The sequence below is a fragment of the Buceros rhinoceros genome, unplaced genomic scaffold (genome assembly GCF_000710305.1).
Source record: "Buceros rhinoceros silvestris isolate BGI_N320 unplaced genomic scaffold, ASM71030v1 scaffold16252, whole genome shotgun sequence".
Classification (NCBI taxonomy): domain Eukaryota; kingdom Metazoa; phylum Chordata; class Aves; order Bucerotiformes; family Bucerotidae; genus Buceros; species Buceros rhinoceros.
In genome coordinates this window covers 12,861-25,451 of record NW_010399597.1, presented here as the reverse complement: position 1 = coordinate 25,451, position 12,591 = coordinate 12,861, and the positions used below count along the sequence as shown (strand labels likewise).

Below are 12,591 nucleotides of genomic sequence, written 5' to 3'. Positions count from 1 at the left end.
AACGTGTCTACAAGTAAGTGACAGGTTCTTGTGGTGCTGCTCTGCCAGGCTGCTCGAAGCGCAGCCGGAGGGCTGAGGGCTGAAATACCATGCTATTTCAGGCAGAAGTGCTGCACATCTCCCACCTGCAGTCAGCAGTGTTAGCGTTTGAAAGGAGGTTCTGTGGGGGCTTTGATGCCTTCCTGTGGATGAGGCCCTTGGGCCGTGATTTTGAAGGGCTTGCACAGAGTGCGTTTTGCCTGGTGACCTTCCCCCTTTGGAGGGCCCGTGGTGGCAGCTGGGCTGTGGGCACCACTGTGCTCTGTGGCTCTCAGCCTTGCTGCTCTGCTCAGCTCGTCAGCAGAGTGGTGCTGGTTGAGGTACTCCTGTGGTCCTCATGCAAGGCATTGTGACCATTTTTTCCCCTTGTCTGAATATGTGCTGCTCTGTCTTGACCTTCATTTTATTCCCTTTTGTCTGAGATGAAGTGAATAGGTCCCAGAGGTCCTCAGTAGAGTTTCTAGATGTTCCCTACAACGGATCTGTTAAGAGCCTCTGTGGTACTGTGAAAGTTCTGCTTGGCTACTTACAATGCTCAGTCTGTTCAAACTGTGAAAGCATGGCTGTGCCTCTGCTTTTTCTGTCTGTGTGTATCAGCAAATATTTGTGAGCATTCGTGGAGTCTCATCTTGACTTCCACAGAGCCCAGCTCCATTTTCCATACCAAAGCAGAGTCTGCTACACCTACAGGATAGAGATCCAAAGTCATGGCTCCTCTAGAAACCCGACATCCAGTGTCACCTGAGCTCTTCTAACAGACATAAACCCTGGAACCTTCTGTAATTTCACTGTATAAGTAGGAGTAGCTGACAGTGTTAATGAAGGAAAAGAAATATTTACAAAATGCAGTAGAAATAAGTCCCAGTCACTCACATCTGTCTTTTTACTTAAATCTGTTTCATCTGGTATGCAGTTCTGCTTCTCCCTAGTTTCTGAAAATAGTACCTCTTTTTAATAACAAAATAATTTAATCCACAAGTCTTTTACCCCTGTATTTGGAAGTACCAGATACTCCTTTATCAAGAGAGGAAATAAATCTTCTGTGTGTTAAACCTGTAGAAGTCATAAGAGTTTTGGTCTTGAAGGCCAATTTTGAAGACATTGAGTTTTAAGGGACCTTTCTTCTCAGTGTTACTGCTCCATGAACTTGTAACAGTCTTTTTGAAACATCCTTTTGTCATAAGGTCATAAGGTTGCAATTTTTATATTGTGCCTTGTAGGACTCTCACACAAACTGCCATGTTGCTGCTTGTGAGATGGCTAGTGCTGCGCTCTTAGTGTACAGAGCTTACGTTCGTTTCTTATTTGCTGGCTACTAGGAGTTTTACAGAATTATACAGGGAGTTAGTGACAATCTGCATACCGCTGTGTTCAGTGGTTGAACAGTATTTTGAAGACTTTGATCTTCACAGATACTTAACCTAAACTTTCACAGTAAACCTGTGTGCAGAGGAGTTTGCATAGCAGAGATCTGTGCACTTTGTGTACTGAAAACTTCTCTTCCTCACCGGGCAGAAAGTCCTTGTAGGCAGCAGCTTCATCTTTTTAAAACCGGAAAGAATACTGAAGTTTTATAAATGTTATGACATATCACTACAATACTTCAATACTTAATTTCTTACTCACTTTTTTCCCCCCATCTTTCCAGTTCCTGCATCAGTGACCTCATTTCAGTGTGAACCAGTGGCCAAGCAGTCTTTCCTGATGATAAAGTGGGCATGTCCTTCTGGTAACAATTCTGGTTTCAGAATTAAAATACGTAACGATACATGGGAAAAAGAAGAACAGGCTCCATCCTGCAAGGGAGAAGGCTCCGAGGAAGCCTACAGAACAGTGCCTTTAGATTATTTCAGCACCTATAATGTTACTATTGCAACTCTTTCAAGTAGCTCCCAAAGCCTTCCAGTACAGAAAATGTGTACGACGAGCATTACTGGTAAGTATGAAGATTTGAGAATTAAAGGTGTTCATAGGACCAAAATATTAACCTCATGGCTGTGCAATACCAAATGCAGTACATTATCAGCCTACAGATCGTTAATGAAACACCACATTCGTGCAAAGACTGATGTGATGCACAACAAATATTCATTATATGAAGAGCATCAGTACTACAGCATTTTCTTACTTGGAAAACTTTTCTTTATCAGGCATTAAGGTACTTAAACTATTTCTGTTTACAGACCCACCTGCTCCAAGCAAAGCTCCTTTAGTCAAGGCACTCAGTCACAGCTCATTGTCTGTTGAGTTCTCGGATTTTGAGTCAGTGAATGGACCATTAAAAGCCTATGCAGTAATGATCACAACCGAAGAACAAGGTAAGATGTGATGATATTATCTCATAGCAGTATGAAACCATTTATCAGACAGCATTATGTTTTCAACTCTAAATAGCTGTTAAATGGATAGAGAAAAAAAACCTCACTATCTTCAATCACCTTTCAAAAATCACAAGGCAAGTATCTCGCTTGCTTCAAGTCAGATCACTCCTTGTTTTCAGAAAGTCACTGTTTCCACTCAGCCTTGTCCGGCCTGTCTTTTTCCTCGTATGTATGTCTCCTATGTATTGCCCCTGTGCTGTTGCCTTCTGGATTTTACTGGAAACACTTGATTAACTGAGAGAGATGGAGTGCAGGTGGAAGGCTTGAATAGCATTGTCTGCATTACCTGCCATGGGAGGTTGAATGCCAGGGAAAGTGGAGTCTGTGCTATCAAACTCATCTCTTTGTAGCATCAGAACAGAGAAATGTCTTTAACTGGTGAAATGTCTAGTGAGAAATCATAAAATCAAGCAACTGACTTTTGCAACGTAGGCTCTAGTTGGACTTCTTTTCATTTTTACCAGTGCACTCTGGATTTCCATACAATATATGTCCAGGAAGTCCCTCAGTCTCTCACACATCAGTGCAGGAAATTCCCATTTTTTTTGAGATAACAAGGAAGGAAGATTGCCTGTATTTATAATATAGAGTCTGAGTGCTTTGACAGGAGCTGAAAACCATCCTTACAGCCAAACATCGCTTCAGCTTTATAGTGTTGAAATACCGTTAATAGGCTTGAGATGTGTTTCTCTGTCTTAAAAGGCATCACTACCTTCCCTACAGATGGGACTGTATTCAGTTGTACAAGCAGTGGTGTCTAAGGCTCTCTGAGATGCCCCGGGTTGATATCCTGCAACTTAGAATACTTACATCAGTTTGCTTGCTCTTGAGTTGTTGGTTTAGGGGTGAGACTTCTTGTAAGACACAGCAAGGAAGTATAGGTCAGGATGAGTTTAGTGTCACCCTGAATGACATTTGGTGCTGTTTGGGTGGCATGTAACCAAATACCAATTAACTTTTTCTACGCTGTTTGCATTGTACGCTCTATGTGTAATAACTGATAGAGTGTGTAGGGATATGACTGACTTGTCTAGTGAAGGGTGTCCACAATGACGCCGGAATCCACCACTAAAGTACCTTTACAGAGAAGCTCCACTATACGTGGTAGAAGTGAAACCAAAAGGAGATAAAAACAAGTATCGCTGGGGAGCAGGGAGGTAGTGCAGTAGATTGCGCTGCAGTAGAAGAGATTTCTAGATTGTCTGCTGCACTCAGCCTTCCATTCCTGGCAGTATTTCTGGAGCAATGACAAGTGTGGTTAATGTGACCATCTCAGCTGATTGATAGAACATCAGTGGATGATGTATACCACATATATCCTTGTTTTTTCCTGAAGGTTGTACGTCTTTGGAGTCTAAATTGAACAACACATACAAAGATTTCAAGAAGACGACGACAGTCACCTATGTAACATATGTCATAGATACAGAGCAGGCAAAATCACCTTCTTTCCATTCTCAGAACAGTACAAACATCGTTAATGTAGGCAAGGGCAACACAATGTATGGCTACGAAAACGGACCATTGATTCCACTTCGTTCATACAGGTATTTATTTCAAACCACTGTTTAATTTTGCTGCAGTTGAAACCTGAAGGACCATCTAATGAAAAGATTACAGATCTTGCTTAAGGCTGTTAAAACCATGTAATGGACCTGTTCTTTTTTTTCTTCTCCCTTATCAACAGGGCAAGTGTTGCAGGTTTCACTAATATAACCTTTACGGCGGCCAACATTATTGTGGGAGAAGATAGTTACGTATCGTTTTCACCCTGTTCTGAGGCAGTTTTGCTACCCCAGGACCCAGGTATAGTTAATGTCAAATACAGGAGTGGCAGTTTGGCCCATACACAGTGTGTGGAGACTCCTTAATTATGGCAAATTTCATAGCAGCAGAACACCCGCTGGTTTCTCTGTGATGGGCTGTTTCTCGCTAGCTTTGCAGTGACACTGCTCTGTGATTTCATACTTTGCTAGTTCTGTGGGTGACCCGTTTTTCCCACGTGTGTCTTCCGCTGTGGAAGTAACCAAGGGCTCTGCTATTCCTGGCATGCTAAAAGGGGTTGGATGGCACAGTGAGACCTTGGTAGAGAAAGACGTAGCAAAAAGCAGCTGATGTTCTAACCGTTCTGGTAAATGAGAAGCGGGTGTATTGGAGTGCAAATACTGGTCCTTTGATCCCAATCTTTTATTAATTTATCATCCTTGGTTTATTATTCTTAATGCACTTTCAGTACTGGGTACTGCCAAAGGACACAGTAAAGACAAGAGGTTTAGTAGAGCGGAGTGTGCTCTGTCACTTGGGAAGTTCTGTTGTGGCATGTTGATCGAGTTAGATCATTGCCAAAGAGGTAAATCAGCAATGAGTAATTCTCAGTCTCTTCTATCAGGTGTCATTGCTGGAGCTGTTATTGGATGCCTTTTAGGTCTGCTGGCTGTAGTCGCTATAGGGGGTTTCATATTCTGGCGAAGGAGAAGGTAACGTGCGTTCACTGTTGTATTTGTTGTGGCAAGGAACACCAAGATTTCAAGATGCGAGTCTGCATCTTTCTCTGAAAAAGGCTTCTATTTCTTTTTTATACACTTCTGTCATGATATTTCAAAAGACATTCTATTAAAAATCTTGTTTGTATGTTACAGATTAGAGTTGATTTATCAAACTAGTTAAATTAATTTGTTCTACCCCATAGTTACAAACTAATGAGTTAGGATTTGTGTTGTTTAGTTCTTGGAATTCATGCATGGTGATGAAATAATTAACTCAGAAGTGAGCAGACATCACAAATTATTGGCTAAAAGACATACATAATTGTATCTTAGATGGTTTTATTTTAAATCATCCATTAATTACCCTTTTAAATTGCTTGATGGCCTGTCACATGAGGCTCCCATTCTGGAATTTCCAGAAGCTGATGAGTTGCCTACAGTTTGAACTGGTCTCTGTTTACAGTGTTTTCCAAATAATCTGGGCTTTGAGTCCACAAAGGCTTTCACCTACCTCTGGTTGTGTGTTACATCCTTTCTAAAGAGTTAGCTGTTGGGCTCTTAGTGCACTTCTCTTAGTGTCTTTGCTGGGTTTTTTTGTTGTTGTTGTTTGTTTTTTTCAACGTGCCCAATGGTTGGTTTGCAGCCAACAGTGAGAAGAGCTTCCTTTAAAGCTAGGAACACTTAATTTCATTCAGCTATCTCCTCCAGTAGCACTGACCCACCACTGCTGAACACTCCCTGTAGGGATTCTGGGGTTGGCAGCCGTTCTCCTGAGACATTAGCTAGGGATGCAGACCCCTCAGATGTGCTTCTTCCACCGGACTATGTGCTTTGTGTTCAGGCCTTGTCCTCTGGTTTGAACAGAAGGAAACAGTCCCATTGCTCAACATCACTGAATGAAGGTTGACACATCTTGTTTTTACTCCATGTGTAAGGTTTGCCTTAGGAGGGTTTTGGTTTGTTTTCACAGAATGAGATGCTTTAAAAGATATTGCTCTGAGCAGTGCAGGAAATAGCTGTCCTCACAGATCTCATATGCATTCTGTTGAATTCTACTGTGAACCTGATTGTGTGGTTTTCTTCTGCCTTATAGGAAAGATAAGAGAAATACCGAAGTGTCCTTTTCTCCAATTAAGTAAGTTCCATATCCTTTCACACATTATTTTCTGTGCTCAAGTGATATTTGTAAAAGTTACTGTGAACCCTGATACTTGTTTTTGGTGTGGTTTTATATAGAATATTGCAGTATTAATTCCTCATAGAATTTAGAGTCTCCAGCCTGCAAACTAAAAATAACCGTATTGATTGAGACTTCTAGAGCTGCCGCAGGGATTTGAGTGCTCGCTGCATGAATTGCTATTAGACACTCGAATGCTCTACCTAGTTTTAAAAAACAGGATGTTTGAATGAAACAAGCTTCTCTGCACATCCGAATTGTTGGTGAAGTGCACATAGGCAAAATTCTGCACCATGGCCTGAATATTTCTCTGCTTTACAAGTACTTTGTGCTGAGCCATTAGTTCGGTTAATGTTGAGATTGTAAAGGCTGGCCATGGGAAGGTAACCACAATATACTGGAAGTCGCAGGTGGTGCAGTGAATCACGATACTGGTTCTTGTATCAATTTTTGTGCTCATGGAAAGGCACGGCCAGAGCATCCCCTGAAGTTCCACCTAGGTAAACTTTGACAGTTGACATAAAATACATCAGGGACTGGGGCCAATCTGAGGGGAGTACAGAAGCAGCTGACTGACACCTTCTGTGACGTTCTTCTTGTGAAGGATGCGCAATTCTCTCCTGGATTTAACAGATCAGTTAAATGCTATGCTCGATATCCCGACCCCTGTAAATGCACAGTGTTGTGGCTGCTACTAACAGTCGTGCTTTCGTTCTTAGATTTACCTAATGAAAAATACAGCTGCATGTGTCTAATCAACCTTTTTTTCTTCCCCAACCCTCCCCTGAAGAATCAAGAAGTAAGTAAAGCACAGTTTCTAACACATTAACTGAATTCATGGTGTGTTTTCCTAATACCAGTTACCAATATGTGGCTTTTCTCATTTTAGATCAAAATTGATTAAAGTGGAGAACTTTGAGTCCTACTTCAAGAAGCAGCAAGCTGACTCCAACTGTGGTTTTGCTGAAGAGTACGAGGTGTGTGCCCTCAGTGGAGAGAACTTCATGACAATCGTTTTTGGAAAGGCAAATCAGCTTTCCCATGGAGCGTACGCGAGGCTTAATGAAGGGGAAGAGAAGAGACCTTTATTATAGAGATCGTTAAGCTGCATGTGTAGCCTTTCCTGTCCTGATGCAGCTCCAAATTTAGTTGAAATGCATGTAAATACTTCACATCCTGAACTATTGTCTCTACCTGTGAGCTTATACCATGGCCTGCTGGTCAGAGCCCTCACCAGAGAAACAACAGTTCTCTGTCAGAGAAACAGCAATTATGATTTGCTTAGTGACCGTAAGGGTTTTTCTGTGACATGTGCTAAAGCTTGATTGTTTTAAGGTGCAGAAGACAGGAATCAAGTGTCAGGAAGGATTCTGTGCGGTCACATCTGCTGTCAACGAATCTTTTTTATCCTCCTTGAAGCTATTAATTGACTTTCTTCTTCTTTCTGGATCAAATTCTGTCCCTTTGATTGTACTTTGCAGGCTGGTGCTCCGCTTTGCCTTCCTCTCAGATTTTGCTTCCTTCAGGCCTTTCTTGATGAACTTGTTCCCTGTCTCCCCGTAATGCCTGCAAAGCTTTTGCTAAGTATTCCCCTGCCTTGGGGTCAGAATGAGAGCGCCATTGATGTCAGTGTCCTGTATTTTTGGGCTTTTAAAGCCCCTCTCTGGGTTTTAAACACGCTGCTATGCTGCATTCTGTATTAATTCCTTCTCTATCAGCTTTGCCACTGTCACTCTGGCAAAAGGATTATTTTCATTGCCATTTATCCCAGTTTAACACACCTGCTTTCACAGCAAAGGCCAAGAGTGTTTGTCTGTTGCAGTCATGTGCTTACGTGTGATCCCTAAACCAGGCTACTCATGAATCCTTCTTTTACTGTAGGAACTCAAATCTGCCGGTGTCCATCAGCCCAAATTTGCTGCTGAACTTGCTGAGAACAGGGGAAAAAATAGATACAACAATGTCTTACCATGTGAGTTACTCTCTTCAGTTTTGTATCTTCTACTGGTTGAGTTTTTAGGTGAAAAACCTTGGGTTTAGCTAATCTAGCTTTAATAGTACCCAGAGGTTTCAGAGGGATTGATGTAATCAGTTTACAAACGAATGAGTGTGGCCGCTGCTTTTCCCAAATCACTGTCTAAGCAAACCTAAAGAGCTTTCCCTCAAGAATGTTCCCTAAAGTTCCCAAACTTCCCTCACAAAAGCTCCTTCAAAAACTTTCCCTTAATTAAATTATTTCAGTTTTTCATTTGTGAGAAACTTGTGGTCGAGTTTGAAAAAACAAGAGGTTGTCTATGGACAGACAGATGTGCAGGGCTGTGAGGAATACGAAGAGCCTGCTGGCCAGCTTTGCAGACGAGTGGGTAGCCGCAGCCCGAGGTTGTCTATGGACAGACAGATGTGCAGGGCTGTGAGGAATACGAGGCGCGTGGTGGCCAGCTTGGCGGACGAGTGGGTAGCCGCAGCCCCACCAAGCTTCCCGTGGGCACCCCAGCGTAGCAGAGTGTAAGGAGGAACTGGAAGGCAAACGGTGGCGGGTACTAAGGGATGCTCCAAGAAAAAACATCAGCTGCTATGGCAGGAGCAGACAAACTACCTGTTTTTCACCACTAATTAAAACTATAGTAAATTTTGTGCTGGATTAAAAATACATAAATATGCAATATCAAACCATGTTTAAAAATAAAAAGTCTGAATATTCTGAATCTTTATCCTGGCCGCTCATTTTTCTGAAGGCTTTCATCATAAAAATTCTAAATTATTAGTCTTAAAATGCACATTGTTGTAAAACACCTTTTATTTAGAAAACAGATGTTAGACAAGCATTTATTTTGCTGAAAGGTTCTAGTTCTAAAATTCATAATTTTCTTGTCCTCTCTTCTTTCTGCAGATGATATTTCTCGAGTCAAGCTTTCAGAGCAAAGCTCTGCGACTGATGACTATATTAATGCAAACTATATGCCTGTAAGTTGCTTCATTAGTTGAAATGAAATATAACGTGTGTTTCTATGATGTAGCCTTAACAGCTCAGAGTGATGTTTAAAATCATCTTTTTACATCTCATTGATGTAGTGTGTGTATGTATGTATTTATTTGAGGTTTTTTCTTCTCAGGGCTATAGTTCAAAGAAGGCATTTATTGCTGCACAGGGTCCTTTACCCAATACTATAGATGACTTCTGGCGCATGATTTGGGAAAAGAATATCTACTCCATTGTCATGTTGACAAAATGTGTCGAACAAGCCCGGGTATGTTTTTATTAAAACTGAGCCATCTCTTTAAGACAGTTGGATCTCTTCCAGTTTTGTTGTTCTCCTCATAGGCTGGGGGCTGACCACTTCCTTTAACAACCACCCCCTTACTGCAAGACTGGTTTCAAAATTAAATAAGAACGATTCTTTTTTTCCCCTCTTTTTCCCATTTTTTAAAATCTGTTGACTACCAGAATAGAATGTCTCAGGAGGGTTGTGGGATCGCTGTCTTTAAGTGTGGGTTCTTCTCCTGAAGGAATGATTGGTAGAACTTCTCCTGCCCTGGGGTAAACCACTGGGATAGGTGATGTGCTTTCTAGCCCTGCCTCAGGGGCTGTGTTACTTAAAGAGTCATTTGCTTTGTCGCTGTGCAGTGTGTTCTAACCTTGTAACTCTCTGCGCAGACAAAATGTGAGCAGTACTGGCCAGACAAACAGCCCAAGAGCTATGGTGACATTATTGTGACAATGGTCTCAGAGACTCCCCTTCCAGAATGGACAATAAGGGACTTCACTGTAGAAAAGGTGAGTACCCCCTCGACTATTAGTGTGTAAATATCTGTAGGAGTAGTTTATGTAATCACTGTGACTTCACGTGTCCAGCAACACTGGAGTGACAGAATATAGTAATTTCACTGAAACTTAATCAAATTCAAAGTTAGTAGAGGGAAGGGGATAAGAGTGTTTTATTTTAATTTGAGGCTTTGAATGTATTGGTCGCATGTCTGCCAAAAGTCTGATTTAAAAGCTTTCACAGTCCTAGTGACAATGACATTCCTGTGATACCGATGTGTATGTGTTTGTTCGTATGCCCTGGCTTTTCACAACAGCGGTTTAGTACCATATCCAGCGTTGGGACGGAGCTGTCAGTAAGACCCTCTCTGCGGCAGAACGAGATCTGCCAGCAAAGCCCAGCCTGCTCGTGGGAATCTCGCATTGCCCCTGGGAACCTCGCGTCTGCCAGCCTGAGACCGGCACCAACACCGGTGCCTGTGCAGATAGCTGTAACAGCTGCTAGGCTGAGCAGTTAGCCCTGTCTCTGTCAGCAAATGTAGGCAGCAGAGATGATCCTGGAGTAAAGTGAAAAGTAAAAGGAATTACTTCAAAGTATTCTCTACCAGAGCAGAAGAAAGAGGGAAACTGAAATGTCACTGCTCAAATGACTGCACAGTTTGTAACAGGCATCTCTGGTGAGGCTGAGCTTTGCCCAGGACGTGGCAGGAAGCCCTGCTGCTGCCCTCTGAAGCCAGTTTTCTTTTTTAATGTGTATCCCTTTAGTCCAACACACCAGAGAGCCACATGGTGCGCCAGTTCCATTTCACCTCCTGGCCGGATCACGGGGTGCCAGAGACAACAGACCTCCTCATCAACTTCAGACACCTCGTTCATGAGTACAGCAGTCAAAATCCCGTCGAGTCTCCTACGCTGGTGCACTGCAGGTAGGCAGAACGTGTTTGTGTTAGACACACTTTTGTCTTGTGGCTTTAAGAACACTTCTTTTTCAGTGTGATTAAAAAAAAAAAGTCTCTTTGCCTAAGGATGTGGGCTATTCATACTGCTGAAATAAAACCTTTGCCCCATGCTTCAGAAACTAGCAATGTTATGGAGGTAGCAAAATATGTGATAAAAAAATTTCATTAGAATAAACTGTCTCTCCTACACTGAAAATTGCACTGAAAAATTTGCCTTTTCAAGAGCTTTTGTATGTAATCTTGTGCAAATGCAAGGCTGGGAAGGGCAGAACTGTGCCCTCCCTCCCTTTAGGTGATGGTAAGAACCACCCCTCTCGGCTGCAGAGGTGTTAATACCCGTGCTGCTGAAATAATAGAAAGCATCTTACTAGTTTCATGGCTTTTCTTCAGTCGCTGGCGAGCAGGTGGTTGAGAGAAGGCAGTAAATAGCTTCCCTGTGTCATTGCAGTGCTGGCGTTGGGAGGACAGGGACGTTCATTGCCATCGACCGCCTGATTCAGCAGATCGAAATGGAGAACACTGTGGATGTGTATGGAGTGGTGTACGATCTTCGGATGCACCGACCTTTAATGGTGCAAACCGAGGTGAGGCTGTCGTTCACCCAGCAGCGTGTTTTCCAAATGTGTGTGATAATCCAGGAAGGGTGGCCTCAAGGTGTAGCTCAGAATTACAGGAAGATATTAAGGAGCAATATGAAATCGGTGTTTGCAGCTGGAAAGGATCAAATCTTGAATAAGTGTTTTCTGCAGCTCGTTTTACCCATGTGATCTTTACCCTCACAGCTGTGAGCCAGAATCACCTTGAGTCAAGTGGTCTCGGTGTGCATCTTTTCTTTTGTGTTCTGCAGGAGCACACGTGTCCCCGCTGAAATGATCACTTTGATCCAAAAAGGCGTGTGGATTATCTCAAGCTGATTTGGAAAAGGCTGTAAAATCTCCATCATTGAAGTTTCTTAAGAGGGTGTTAGGCGTGACGGTAAATCTGACCCTAGTTCTTTTATGGGAGGTCGGTCAGATGCCATCGTGAGGTCCCTTCCAGCCCTTTTTTCTGTGAACTATACATACAACTTCTAAAAAATACTCTGTGATAACATACAGTGCAGTGGAACCAAAAACCTATATTCAGGAGCAGAATTACTTCCAAAATCATGTGTTTTCTAGAAGAGTATTACTCTTTTCTTTTTCTCCCATCAGGACCAGTATGTCTTCCTAAACCAGTGTGTTATGGATATTATTAGATCCCAGAAAGACAAGAAAACCGATCTTATTTACCAAAACATGACAGCAATGGCAATCTATGAAAATCTCACTCCTGGGCCCGGCTTCGGGAAGGCCAATGGCTACCACACGTAGCCCGGCAGGACACGGTGTCTCCGGGAGGTGTTACCTGCGCAGAGCAAAGGGAGATGTTCTACTCGTGTTTTATGGGAGCGTGTGCGGTGTCTCACGTCTGGCTTCTCCAGTTCTGTCCGCCATCGAAGATGTGATCTGCAGGAGGAGAAACACAGTGCTGGCAGGAGCCACAGATTGGTGTTTAAAAAAACCAGCCAACCAAACCACAAACAAGGAAAACTATTGAAACAGAGGAATCTTGCTTTTTCTTGGGAATTTAACAGTACTGATAGGTGAAATAGCATTTGCAGTATGAATGGTAAACTAGAATTGAAATATTAAAATAATAACACAAGGTTTTTATTACAATTTTACATGATTTCATTTACAGACACCAGGCTTGTGGGCTGTTCTAATATTTAATTATAAGTTTCAGGAACGTATTTTATCTACTG

The 12,591-nt window shown here is 42.4% G+C and overlaps 1 protein-coding gene across 1 annotated transcript; it reads left to right on the top strand.

Moving 5' to 3' along the window:
* Window positions 1–681: 681 nt before the first annotated feature.
* LOC104489395 (receptor-type tyrosine-protein phosphatase eta-like) lies at window positions 682–12,157 on the top strand (the record flags this gene model as incomplete). The annotated part of the gene is given in 16 exon segments (XM_010131551.1): window positions 682–818; window positions 1,688–1,975; window positions 2,223–2,357; window positions 3,757–3,967; window positions 4,108–4,226; window positions 4,810–4,897; window positions 6,000–6,041; window positions 6,874–6,882; window positions 6,973–7,060; window positions 7,965–8,055; window positions 8,974–9,047; window positions 9,197–9,331; window positions 9,739–9,858; window positions 10,612–10,772; window positions 11,254–11,389; window positions 11,999–12,157. Coding segments are annotated over 16 exon segments (1,993 nt in total), but the record flags the coding sequence as incomplete, so codon positions are not given.
* Between the last annotated feature and the right edge of the window lie 434 nt (window positions 12,158–12,591).